The 13,982-nt window shown below is 36.4% G+C and overlaps 1 protein-coding gene across 2 annotated transcripts; it reads right to left on the reverse strand.

Moving 5' to 3' along the window:
- Positions 1-1,505: 1,505 nt before the first annotated feature.
- LOC135227057 (S-adenosylmethionine synthase-like) lies at positions 1,506-9,747 on the reverse strand. Of its 2 annotated transcripts, none has more exons than XM_064266870.1 (7): positions 9,393-9,747; positions 7,805-7,872; positions 7,362-7,494; positions 5,686-5,798; positions 3,961-4,127; positions 2,599-2,977; positions 1,506-2,475 (listed from the first exon to the last, which is right to left on the reverse strand). In XM_064266870.1, the coding sequence occupies exons 1-7, from the start codon at positions 9,511-9,513 to the stop codon at positions 2,230-2,232; spliced, it is 1,227 nt and encodes a 408-aa protein (XP_064122940.1). In that variant the 5' UTR covers positions 9,514-9,747; the 3' UTR covers positions 1,506-2,229. The 2 variants fall into 2 exon arrangements, with proteins under 2 accessions (XP_064122940.1, XP_064122939.1); XM_064266869.1 differs by lacking the exon at positions 5,686-5,798 and adding an exon at positions 6,627-6,739 and having other exon boundaries at positions 9,393-9,746.
- Between the last annotated feature and the right edge of the window lie 4,235 nt (positions 9,748-13,982).

The raw sequence follows: 13,982 nt of genomic DNA on the forward strand, positions 1-13,982 counted from the left end.
CATATAAGAATCATAACATGATTGTTGAAATAGCAATGCACTTGACCTTTATGACCTCTAAAGATAATAAAATGTAAAATTGTTTTAACACATATCAACTGGGCTTTCAGTGTGCAGGGAAATCTAACTACTACTCTTATACGGACTGGTATGTTGGATAAATAGAGTTAGGCTAATTCAGGGCTACTAGGCAGGCGGTTCCGTTGAAAGCTAGTAGATTGTTCAAAGCTTTCAAAATCTGGGACAATGAAGGAAAAAGTTATACCTTCCCCCATTTGTTCCAGTCTTGTAAGAATGCATCTCTTACTTTTGCCTGAATGTCCATGTTCGGAGACACTGAAAGTCGATGGTTCTTATATATGGTAAACTGGTCCACTTCCAGATTGTGGAAGTATGTTAGAAATTACTGACGCTGAATGGCATTCGGCTCCGGCGCGTGGCAAATGGCCACAAATTTTATAAATTCAATTACAGACTTGAGAGGAGCTTAGCATGAGCATAACGCCCTAACCTCTTCTAGAAGACATTGCAGATAGTATATTGTTTAGGACGGCTGTGAAGAATATCCCAATAAAGTCCCAGCCTCAGAGAAAGTTTTTAGGTGGGACTTGTTTCTATTGAGAAATCTTTTGACTGGAGCCTGTCAACTACCACTCTCAGGTTTCGTAATCACTCCTCTCTGGTGGCTCCCCAGATTAGCCAATCTAATAAGAAGGCCCCCAGTTAAAATCCTTCACGGATTCATCAGTTCAAGGTGTAGCCCAGTAACTAGCATTGAAACGGACAATACTACGTATCTTGATTTATCAGACTGTAATCCATGTAGTATCTCACCATTGGGTATAGTAAATTATTCAATTTTAATTACCCAGTGAATAAATCTAGTGCAGTAATTTATATGGTCCTATTCCAGGTTTGATTATACAGGACCTGAATAACTTTTTAACGACTAAAAGCATGTACATCCTCTGTATTCTAAATATCAATCAACTCTTAGTAAATCCTGTATAGTAATACCATTTTCTCATGCAGGTTTACTGATGGTTTTGCTTTTATTTCACAAGTGGTTCCAACTAAATTGCATTAGTTTATTCTCTGTGTGCATGCTTTTACTTCACAAATGGTTCAACTTCATGGCACAGTATTCTTTGACAGTGCACACCCATTGTAACTGCTCTTGAAGATTTACAGTACATCTGCTCTGTATGCCAAACATTGATGGTAACAATTCTGCTAAGATTTGAGTTTAACAGATACATTATTACAATACAACCACTTTGGATTTGATAATTTTTTTTTCACAAATCCGCAATCAAATGTAAAATATGTACGTATAAGGAACAGGTCAGTTAAGGATAGAATCCATGTGTAATTGCTATTAGGTGTCTGAAGTTGAAGCACTATTGTATGCAATAAAATTATGCAGGCTTACTAACAGTTCTGCAATTAGTTTTTTCATTAACATTTTGGACAATAACAAAGATTGGTGGAAATTAAATCAACCATTTCTACTTTTACTTTTAATTTTCCATGTGATAAACATATGAATGCATACATGTTGACTTTTATTACGTATAATAAATACAATGTACTCATACATTTCAAAGCTTCTAAACCTTTTAAAAATGATAAAATTATAAACTATCATAACTCCCATTCACTCGAGGAAAGCGCTTTTGCACCAATGTGAGAACATCCCAGGAAGGTGGCCGGAGTGTTTAAGAGAAATGCTCTTTTCCATTAGAATTTTCATAAACACAACACAAATGCGTAGTTCTTAATTAAAAAACTCTAGAGGAAAAACTTGCTCTTCCTACACATTTGCAGTACCAAACATGGCATAGGCAAGGGATACAGCAACTAAGCCCAGAGCCGTCATCTATGCCAGTCCAAGACTGTGGTCACCTTGCAGGGGTCCTCGAGGAAGGGTTTTGGTCCAGGTTAAAGGGACACACCTGGCACCCCAACCATAACCAATCATCACTGTAAAGCACAAGAACACACGAGCCCAAGTGCCTGCCTGATACAACGTGGAGCGCACTCACAAACTAACAACAATGCAGGTAAATATAAAGTAAAATGTGCAGACTGGCATTGGTCACTAAATGATTACATGAGAAGCCACTCTTGCCTAGCTAGGCCGAAATGCAGTTAGGCAGGGGTGGCTTTTGTGTACGTTTTATAACTTAAAAAAATGGAGGTTAATTATATACATAAAAGCAAATATTTCTAGAGTTTAGGAATAGTCAGTTGTTTTTGCTGCTCCCATGGGAACTGATCACGGCCAAAGTGTCCATAGCAGGAAGTTTCGCTGTAAATTGGTCTTTTCAAACCCAGTTCCTTAACAATCCTGCCTGGGCGTAGATCAAAATTGTGCTTTACAATTTTTAACAGCTGTTGGGATGTGTACTGTGATGTGCCATAGTGGAAAATACAGATGCTGACTGGCTCTGCAACACCAATGGCATACGAAACCTGAAGAAAAAATTTTTGTTAGAAAGGTTACTTTAGAAACCTCAACACATAATGTAAACTCATTTCAAGAAAATTGACAGATATACTGATCAATAAAAACAGAAAAGCATTGTCACTACTTGCCTGAACTAGACAACGCTTGCACAATCCTCCTTTAACAAGTGACTTTGCAACCCATCTAGCAGCATATGCAGCAGAGCGATCGACCTTGGTGTAGTCCTTACCAGAGAATGCCCCACCTCCATGTGCACCCCATCCACCATATGTGTCAACAATGATTTTTCTGCCAGTGAGGCCAGCATCACCCTGAGGTCCACCAATGATAAATTCTCCACAGGGGTTAATGTGATATTTGGTGTTTTCATCCAAGTAGTTTTCTGGGATGACTGCCTTAATGGCTTTCTCCATAATTTCTTTTTGAACAACATCTAGGGTCACCTTCTCAGAGTGCTGGCAAGAAACCACAACTGTGTCAACACGAATGGGGATGGCTGCACCTTGACTGCAGAGATAAAAAGTATATTAAAATATGAAAAACACCTGCAACTTATGTTAATACTGGATTAACATCAAAATAACATGAGTTTCACCAAGTAATCATATGCAGAATATAAATTTTCTACAAGATTAGACATATACAATACTCTGGCATTTTATAAGCATGTTACAAAAGTCACTTATAAGCTCACAAAAAATTTATAGAATTAATGGGGCAAACCATTCCATGGTGGTGGTCCTTGGATGGTTGGAGCAAATATCAAGTAAAACTTGTTCTCTTAGGGAATTATACTAAACGCTTCCAAGACATCCCAACCCCATCTCTAAAATTTTCTTGTTTTGTAAGACTCAAAAAGTCTCCAATGATGGCAGCTGAAAGTTATTAAAAAGTGGTTTGTCTAAAAGTGAAGTAGACAATATAATTCAAGATCTTATGAAACCTCTTATGAATTAATAATTAAACTGCCATCATATTACAATCAATATGATTCAATAACAAATCTGCGAGAGAAAGAGAGTAAATTAGTATATATGCGAGATTTTAACTTTGTCCTCATAAGTTCGTCTCGTTTTTAGTATTACAATCAATATGATTAAAATACATGAGAGAGAGAGAGAGAGAGAGAGAGAGGGAGAGAGAGAAGAGAGAGAGCGAGAGAGAGAGAGAGAGAGAGAAGAGAGAGAGAGAGAGAGAGAAGATAGAGAGAGAGAGAGAGAGAGAGAGAGAGAGAGTTAACTTGTCCCAAGTCTCTCTAGTGTTAGTTCAAGATGACAAATAGTAAATGAACTAGATTAACTAACATTACATGAATTACCCAGTTATTCTACACTTTTTTTCTTTAACTGCTAAACCCTCCTTACAAAACCACAATTTACACTTTTTGTCTGATAAATTGCTTGTTAAAAGAATAAATCCTTTGCTGAAAAAAAAAAAAAAAACTGAGATTATAGATAGTTTAAGCGATACTTGAAAGGACATCGACTTACTCAAAGTAATATTCTGCAGTGATCTGAGTCTTGCTATCTGGTCTTGCCCACCAGAATGTACCATCTCTACGAAGCTCAGCAATTTTTTGGTTCAGACGGTGAGACAGGGTAACTGTGAGAGGCATACATTCCTCGGTTTCATCAGTGGCATAACCAAACATCAAACCCTGAAGTGAAGACAATTAAGTTAATGTCCTTTTCAATTTAAGATAGTATTTCCTTGATTTTTTATATATATATAATTCCACCCACGTATTAGGCGCCCCCCCCCTTTTTTTTTTTTTTACACAATGATACTTTACATCATGACAAAATACAAATGGAAACAAATCTAGCCACACATCAAGGTCTACACAATGAAAGAAAGGAAAGAAAATAAAGATCTACTCGATGAAAGAAAACAGAAGGCTCTCCAAACACATACACATAAGCTATTCAAATTGTTACAGTGCACACAACTCTACCTTGACTGCACCAACTCAGTTTGCAACTATGAACATACCAGAACCTTCAGTATTCTTGAATTCTTTTCATCACAAGAATTAGTAACACAAGTGCAGTACTTGACAATTTTCAAAGCAGCTGCAGTAATAATTTATCCAGATTTCTTTGCAAAAGGCAGTAATGATACTCACCTTTCCGCCCATTACAGAACTTTGGCTGAATTAAGCATATACTAAGAGATAAAACTTAAAGATTGTCCTAACACTTACCAATCTCAATTTTACATTGTAGTAGTTGAGATACTAAAAGAATCTTAATGAATAGTATTATTTGCAAAGCTAGTAGGGGTGTATCATATCTGACAAGTTCAAAGAATTACAATTTGCAGTAATGCAGTATCTGGCAGTCCGCTAGTTTCACAAATCCGGTGCTTGACAGTTAGGAAGCTAAAGTGCCTTGTCTACCTGAACTGATTCTAAAGATCTCCAAAGTCCTGCACTGTACTAAACTAATTTTAATACCATCTCCTTTAATAATAGTTACAGATTCAACAGAGAAGCTATGGAAGAACTAAGGTGACTATGCAAATTGTAAAACAGGTTACTCTACTCAAGATGTGTGTAACATCAAAGAAAGCAATTTTTTTTTTCTTAAAAAAATGAGCAAGAGCCCTAAGCCAGAACTAATTATGCAGTGTAAAATCCAAATACTACAGCAAATTATCATGCAGTAACTGATGACTATTACCACTAAAGCCACCAAATATGAGAACCTTAATGTAATCCATCATCAGTTCTGGGAAGCAATTAACATACTTTTGGTAAGCAATTCTAAATGTCAGGTGAACAACATTTAAATTTTTAAAATGGAAATTCACCGAGATAAAAGTATTCTTATGCTACAACTAAGAACCCCATTTCAATGAGACTATTGATATATACGAATAAAGTATCAAAGATATGAACACCTGAAACAGACTTCTAATTTCTGTATGCGTTTCTGGTTGGACAAGAGCCTACAACCTATGCTGGGCAGAATATGTTCAGCCACAGGGCTAGAGCAAAAAAACCCAAATGCCATATTTAAGGTCTAACAGGGTCCAGTCCTTGGGTTAAACTTATGTTTTAGTAATTTAGACCAGAACACTGAAATGGGGATTGGATACTAATAAACATACACTAGAGAAACATTCTTTAACCCCTTAACTTATAACTACTATAATGTTGTTCCCTTGATAAAGAAAATTAATAAATTCACAGGATAATTGGGAAAAGTCATCACCTGGTCACCTGCCCCTATCTCGTCGTCGCTGCGCCCAACGTGAACCCCATTAGCTATTTCCACACACTGTTGTTCCAGGGCCAACAAGACGTTGCAAGTCTTGTAGTCAAAACCTGTGAGTCAAGACCCAACCGCATGAAGAAAAAGTACAAAACAAAACACTACATTGTGTGATTTGAAGCATTCCTTCTTTATCCACTTCCAAAGTTATGGCCTTCTTCCTTTATATCTTATAACAAATCCAAGGCAAGTTTGTGCAAACAGGTTTTCAAAGTAAATAAATTAAGCGTTAACACTGAAATCGGGAAATTTTTTTTGGAGAAATGATGTATGCTTATATATATATATATATAATGTATATGCACTTCACCATTTTTCATGATATGATCACAGTTTCCCAAATCATAAAGCCATAACTAAGGAATAGCTAGACTTGGGCACCAGATTTATGAAATGTATATGATATGAAAACCACAGGTGGGAAGTTACAGTCATACATAAGTAGTATATATAAAGGTAAGAAGTGTATGAATAAGGAATACTTCTGGTTACATTTGTACATCTGCCTTAAAAATAAATGTACAGTACACCTGAAAAAGACATGATGGAGACCCCAGCACCAAAAGACCTAAACGCAGGAAGGATGTGTTGTGCACTTACATGAAAAAATCTTGCTTCTGAAAAATACTATGAACCTGTTTTGAATCAGATTCTCTAAATTATGCTTTAGATATAGTACATATTACATTGCAAGATTAACAATTGTCAAATATAGACTAGTACTGTGAAATTTCAAGTGTTGATTTCATAAGCAAGATTTCTGCAAGTAAAAATAAATAAAAAGGATAGAACTAGAAAGTATGAAGCTAGCGACATTCTCCTACTTCCAAAAGACCCTGCAATTTGTGCTTTTGACAAAATAGTCAATTCAAATGTTGTACCTGATCACCCGCTCCAACATCTTCTTCAGCTCTGGCAACGTGCACTCCATCCGCAATATTTGGAGACTGTTGCTCAATGGCAACAAGAAGGTTACAGGTTGTGAAGTCGAAACCTGAATGCAATGAATAACTATAGCTAAGCAATGAATGAACTATCGTTAACCTTGATTAAAGACTAGCAAACCCTCTTCCTTTGAGTCCCAAACCATTGTCTTATCTACACACCAAGGAAGCGATTAATGTGCAATCTAATGTAATGAATGGTGCATAATGAAGGGTAATTTCAAGTTTGAAAACAAAGGTGAACAAGCAAAATAAAGGGAAGTCGATTGTTCATCCTAGAGCCAAAGTTATTTTTACCATCCAGCAAATAGCAGTACATACATTGTACTAATACACAGCATTGCATTGAAAAAATAAATTACAATTTACTTGATATATGTGCTACAAAGGGAAGCCTACCTTTAACTACTTAAGTGTGCAGTACAAGTTTAGTTTCAAAGAAATAGCAAAAAATATATTGTGCTCTACTTAAATAAAATAACTATGCAGAAAAATCTAAAGCAAATGTACTGTACATAGTATATAAGGATCTTGTATAAACTGTAAAATGTACTGTACGAACATTAATTCATTACGTACCAAAATACTAATAAACTATTTATTATAATATATACACTGTATATGCAATATTTCAGGAAAAAAAAGAGAAAAGACAAATTAGCACTGCCATACCTTTGCTGGAATCATCATAGCCAATCTTTTTTATGGTTTCCCTTACAATTTTTTGATAATCAACAACTGCTTTTGACGTAATTTCACCACAGATAAGGATCATACCAGTCTTTGTGCATGTCTCGCATGCAACCTGTGGGAAGAGATTAATATACTTATCCTTAAAACTTATAAAATGCAAAATATAATCGTACTTTATTTGTGCAATTATACCTTACTTTATATGAAATAAAAAATTGTAACATATAATGAATAATTATCTCCATGAGTCATTATCAAAGACATTTAAAATTTTTAATGCACATTTAATCATAAAGATACAAAATTAACCAACCTTTCCTAAGCATCGCTCAAACAACTATAAATTGATTGGAAAAAAAAAAATGTTGCCTAAATAAGCACAAGTTGGATGATCAGTAATAAAAAAAATGTAAACTACTTACCTTAGCATCTGGATCCTGAGCAAGATGGGCATCCAAAACAGCATCACTGACCTGGTCACATATTTTATCTGTTGGAGGAAAATAAAAATTTACTAAATTTTGCAAAAAAACTACCTCTCCAACTATACCTAACTCCACACAATAATCCTAATATATCCTATTTTAAATGTAGTGACATTATCACTCAAGATTGGCAAAAGCACTTGCAAGGTCAGCCAAGAAAATTTCTGGCAAAGCTCCTTGTTCTCTGGCACCAAGTTTCAGTAGTTTTAGTACAAGCGTTCATTTTTTAAAGGATTTAAGTAAATATGCCTTGTGTCAAGGATCTTCCTATGTAAAGTGGTTTGCCTTGAAGTTCTTTGATCTGCCAAGTATGACTAACAATTTATTATAACAATTAAACTTTTGACTTAAGTTTTTTTTAATGGATATAAAATTAGTTTCATTAGTCTATCACACACTTCCAATAAAAATAAAACCTTAAGTGTCACTAGGCATTGTTGTCTTAAAAACAAAAACAATGAACGGGAATATGGACATAGGTGAATGGTGTACAACTGTATGTACGTACACCTAAATTTTAAATTTGGTTGCCCTTCCTTCCAGGTTTGTATTTTGAAACAAACCTGAGGAGACTGAAAGGATTGGGCTTGACATGAATATCACTGACCCGGGGATATAAGCTAAACAATGCGACACGTTACTTGGAAAGTAAATACAAGACAGCATGTATTTCAATACAGTTGCGTCATACTGAAAGGAACCTAAGCTCATATCGGTTACCACTAAAACACAGGTATGTTATTGAATAAAATAATGAAAACAACCTGGTCAAAGGTCACACATAGAAAATACCTAAAACATGAAAACGGTCAAGATAGATTTTTAGCGTTTTCTCCCGACATTTTGCTTCCTGATTTATTTATAACGATTCCTAGAAATTTTTCCCTTCAGGTTATTCCAAATGATACCATGTTAGCGTCCCACCTCCTCATGGTAGGCAGGTTCTACCAATAACTCAATGAATAATGATTCACCTCCCGCTAATTCGTGAAGCCTAAATCAATAAGCTCCCTTGAAGGGTACTTGGTTAACATTCTTAACCACGACGTTTATTTACAAGTATAGCTTTTAGGTAATATTTTTCAGCTGGTCCCTGACAATAGCAGACAATGCCCATTGGCGTAAAATAAATTATAGATTTTCCCCTGGACCCACGTGTCGTCTAAATGTATTTTTGGCGCAAAAATAATAGTGAGAAATAAACGGACCCCAGCGGTATCGCTGGCAGACGTACGACGTTTCATTGTACCGGTAGATAGACTAAGGCTTCACAAATTTTGATCATTCCAGGACAACAGCACGAGATCATTCTCAATTTGCGCTTCATTTTGCAAGTTAGAAACACTCCGCAGAATAGAAATGCCACCATTTATTTTCTTCAAGGAGACTGGCCTCTGAAAAGACCTCATACCGAAGGGGTATTGTCCTACTCGGCAAGACCCAGACATCATCGACTCTTACACCGAGAACACACCACCACCGAAGAGTCATTCTGAAAACACTTATGGTAACTGTGTATGTTTACCTGGATGGCCTTCTCCAACACTTTCACTGGTGAACAGGAATGTCTCCCTGTCTGTACACTCTTTTAATCCTTCCCCACCGCCGTTGGCGAGACCGTTGTATGCAGGAGCCGACTCGGGCATCACGTCGTTCTCGATCCTAACTTTCAGTGGAAAAGAGACCGATGCAATGGTTCAGTCAGTATTTATAGTGTCTCAGCGTCACGTGACCGCCGACGTGCGCACTACGCGGGACCTGCGAAGTTATGTTCGGGCTCTAACGTGAAGATTTTGCTCCGAGGAGATATGAAGAGTCTTATGGCTTCTCTGTATTCACAGCTCAAATCTTGGTTGATCTTCTCAGCTTGACAGTTCACTGTTAAATGTGGGTGCCCTAATGGGGGTCAGTTTTTAATAGTTTCGGAAGGCTTTGACGTTTGATCATTGCCACGTTTCGGAATTTTTCCCAGAATTGACGACGCCATTTCCTTTGAGTATTGTTCAAAATGCGTCGTACACGGTGTGAAAAAGTACGTATATGAATTTATGTGGGTCATCAACTCAGTATGTAAGTGTATATAATAAGCATAATTGAATGGCGTTATAATTATTACATGTAAATAATTGACATTTTAACCTGTTCGGGTGGACGAACTATTTTGAAAGGCAACTTAAAACAATGAACGTATGTAAATAATACTCGTCTCCTCGAGGGGAGGAGCTAGTTACCGAAGACCAATCGAAAACTAGTCAGGTCAGCTGACTATCCCCAAAGGTTGAACCCCCCCACATCCAGATAGGCAGAAATGGTACTAGGAAAACAGGTGTCATTGTGAATTATTCTGTTGTTTTTTAACTTCACATACGTCATGTGTCACTAGATGCTGCACGGATATTCCACGAAAGTTACAGATATTTGATGTTTTTGGGTACATGTGTACTTTAAATAATTTTCCCCACATATATTTATTTGTTAAAACATGGTATTTCAACAACTGGCAACGCATTATCTTCTTCGGTCCCTCAGAGTACCTATCGCTTTTGTTTACATTTCTTCAGAAACTTGCCTCACAAACTCTCCGCCCTCTCGGGACTTTGCCTTGTGTGTATCGGTCTAATTCTCACGCTTAGACTACAAGTTTTACTTGAAGCATTTATTATTAATCTCGATGATTTTGGGATTTTAGAAATTGCGCTTTTTCGGTCATTTTTTTCTTTGGTGAGTTGCGTCATTAGGAATCTTTCATTAAAGGAAAAATACGTTTCACTTTTTTCTGTCCCTTTGTCTTTATCATAGAGTGGATGCCATTGTTCCAGGTTATTTATCATACGGCCGTGTGAACATTTTTTTTCTACACCGTGCAATCCAAATGCTACTTAACGAATAAAAATGAACAGCTTGATAAATAATTGACAAGAAGTTCAAGTTCAAAGGTTCTGAAACAAAAGAATGGCCTGGAACACATATTTACGGTCAATAAGGGCGCATTCCCACCTACATATTAAAGCGTACAGTATGTGCACACAACTATTTTGTGGGGTAAATGCCTGAATAGGTTTCCGCACAGCGAATGTTCGATGCCATTATTCTCTATTTGTGTATTAGTGTTCTCTTTGGTGTACGAAGTATTTTAGCAAATCTCTTCTTAACGTTTTCATTCATTCATCGCTACACCATTCTTTTATTTGTTTTTTTTTATTTAATGCTAATCCATGTGTTTATTGTTCATTACTAATAATTTACTCTCGTGGCTCCGGTAGCGACTGCATTTATTTTAGTAAAGAATTCAATGTTCAAGAATGAAATATCTCACGTCTTACTTGTTTGGGTCAATCGACTGTCACCGAAAAAGGTTTTTAGTTGGCAAATAAACGTATTTGTTATTATTTTTTATGGACAGTGGCAGTAAATCACAGTAAAGCTCGAGAGCGACTGGGAGGAGTGATCTTGTCGTTGTTGGATTAAGACGGTACCCTTTGAACACAAGGCGGATTCCTTGGTCATTATTTGAATGAAAGTTAACTTTGTTGCGCTAGCTAGTCCTTTCAAACTCATGAATAATATTGTCATAATCGTTTTCATGGTAAAAGCAATGTCTTATCCTGGTCTGGAAGTACTTTCAGGAGGCACTCGATCTTACCCATTCGAGGATAACCGGTTTGAATATCCTCGCCGACCGAGTCAAGACATACCACGGCTAGAGTCAGACCATGCGCATACCTCAACTTGAAGTCTCTCTCACTCTTTCTCTCTCTCTCTGTATTTTGATATTTTCCATCGTGCTCTCTGGGTTAATTGTTCATGTTTTGACGTTTAATTTTTGATGCATGAAGTGTGTGCGTGTGTGTAATTTCTTATGAAGCGGATATACGTTGGCTTATTTCAGAGTAGAAAGCAAATTGGTGTCAGCGCAGGAAAAGTCTATTCAAGTCCGACTGGATGCTACGCTTCCTGTGTTGAAGCTTAGACCGATAGAATACTGAGCTGCTTGTTTCACATTTACCACTCCTTGCGATTGACATTAAATGATAGTAGTAGTAGCAGTAGTAGAGTGTTTAGATATGCATAAGGAAAAGACATTAATGTGAATTTTACGTCACATTTCAGTGGTTATGACTGAAATAATAAGAAATTGCACAACACGCACCCACCATTATGATTATTAGTGTCTGGTGCTTAATGTATTATACAAATATGTTTACTATACCCTATATGGACAGGTAATATGATGGTATGCAGTTAATGTCTTTTAAAGAAGTGCGTGATGCTTGTTAAGCGAATGATTTAGTCTCTCTCTCTCTCTCTCCTGGTATATAAGACCTTGAATTCAGTAACAACATCCCATTGCAGTGTGAATATTCCAAGTATGGGATTATAAGGTATACCGCCATGAAGTCGCTCTCTCTCTCTCTCTTTCTCTCTCTCTGGCAGATAAGTCCAACGATGATAAGCTTTAGTGGTAAACAAGGGAGATAAGAAGGCAGATAATTTATCTTCGGCTCTTATCCTCGCCCCTGAAGTAAAGCACTTTTGGAAAGGAGTGTTGGAAAGATAGTGACATCTTTTTTTTTCTTTCTTTCTTTTTTAAAAATGTTTTTGGGGTTTCCATGGGAATCTTTTTTGAGGTGGCTGAAAGATATGGGTGTTCTCGATTATATATATATATATATATATATATATATATATATATATATATATATATATATATATATATATATGAGTCATGAATGTCCTGTTTTGAAGATTTATTGAAATTAATTTGAACTTTGTTTACTTCCATCGAATTTCTGATACTAAAGTCAAGTTTTTATCTGAAAACATTTTTACCTCTTGAATTGTTTTTCAAAGTTCTGTTGAAGCAGCATTTCTCTACGTCTACATAGTCCTAAATTGTTTCGAGTGCTGATGCCATAAAGCGTCAGTAAGTGAAATCGCCATTGTGCTTATACTTCTAAGTAGTATGCTGAAAATATTAGACATATAATCACATGAAGCCAGCCTATCTACTGCTAACAAGCTATTAAAATGATTAGCAAAAATTATGAGTAAATTAATTTGTGTTTTTCAAGATGACTGCAATGCTCTGCAGCGCCGCCCTGGTAGAAAAACCACCGAACTACTTAGTACTAAAATGCAGATGTTAGCGCCTACAGATACCATTATTGTACCTAGCACGTACGATGGTGAGAGAATGGTCAGATGGAATGAAATGGACTATACAGGGATTTTTATTTGTTTTGTTTTCGCTTTACCAAATTGAAGGAAGTTGCCATTATAAAATATACTTCCAAGGTTACCCCATTGTCCTCTTCAACGACCATGGTTACGACCCAATCACGTCGACTGACCACCATGTTATTCCTCATTCTCTTCCAACGTCGACAGAGGCACAATTATTTGTGTTTGAGGAAACGATGGATCAAAGTCCTTTGCCTGTGGCTATAGAAATCAAAGCTTACCTGGCACAGAGGACACGATGTCCTAGGATTCATATCTACTGGAACGAAACCACCTCTGCTTTTGTCACCGACTTTTTCTCGTGTCTTAAGTTCTATTTGTTAAGTTACTTCTTTGTCAATATCAAAATTGAATATACAATTAAAACTTCTTCAATGTAATTTGATAGATTAACGATTACTATTTAGATTGAGCCGACTTTAATATAAAAATTCTGTATAAGAACAAATTGATCAAGTAAACATGGCAGGTGACCGTAGAACATTGCGAAGATTAAGCAACGAAGTTTTGATAGACCCATGTTATTTTTCAGGTGCTGAGCTGAAGAAAGCCTGCCCTAGTGTGTCTCGTCTCGTGTGTTTAGAAATAATTGTAAGCTTACATATAATAAAAACGTTACACTTCGTCTCTTACTGATACGAAAACAGTAGTTATAGGTGGCAACGTGATTGACAGCGAAAGTGACAGTAGATGGTCCTAAATAGAGGGTGTTTGATTCATTTCTGATGGAACAAATCCACACCTTTCGTTTGGACGTTTTTAAATTTCATTTGTTCAGTAGGTCTTCTGCTGTGTCAATACCAATATGTAATTTCAAAAATTAAAGCTTATTTTGCGATTTCAGTAGCTGAATTTAATCAGGTGAACATTCTTA

The sequence above is a fragment of the Macrobrachium nipponense genome, chromosome 15, assembly GCF_015104395.2.
Source record: "Macrobrachium nipponense isolate FS-2020 chromosome 15, ASM1510439v2, whole genome shotgun sequence".
Lineage (NCBI taxonomy): Eukaryota > Metazoa > Arthropoda > Malacostraca > Decapoda > Palaemonidae > Macrobrachium > Macrobrachium nipponense.

Bases quoted from the DNA above. Each gene is read 5' to 3' on its own strand.
- LOC135227057 (XM_064266870.1), bottom strand. From the start codon at position 9,513: ATGCCCGAGTCGGCTCCTGCATACAACGGTCTCGCCAACGGCGGTGGG. The intron at 7,495-7,804 runs GTAAGTAGTTTA...CTCTTCCCACAG, and splicing joins CTCAGGATCCAGATGCTAAG to GTTGCATGCGAGACATGCAC. The intron at 4,128-5,685 runs GTGATGACTTTT...TCTTCACTTCAG, and splicing joins AGATAGGGGCAGGTGACCAG to GGTTTGATGTTTGGTTATGC.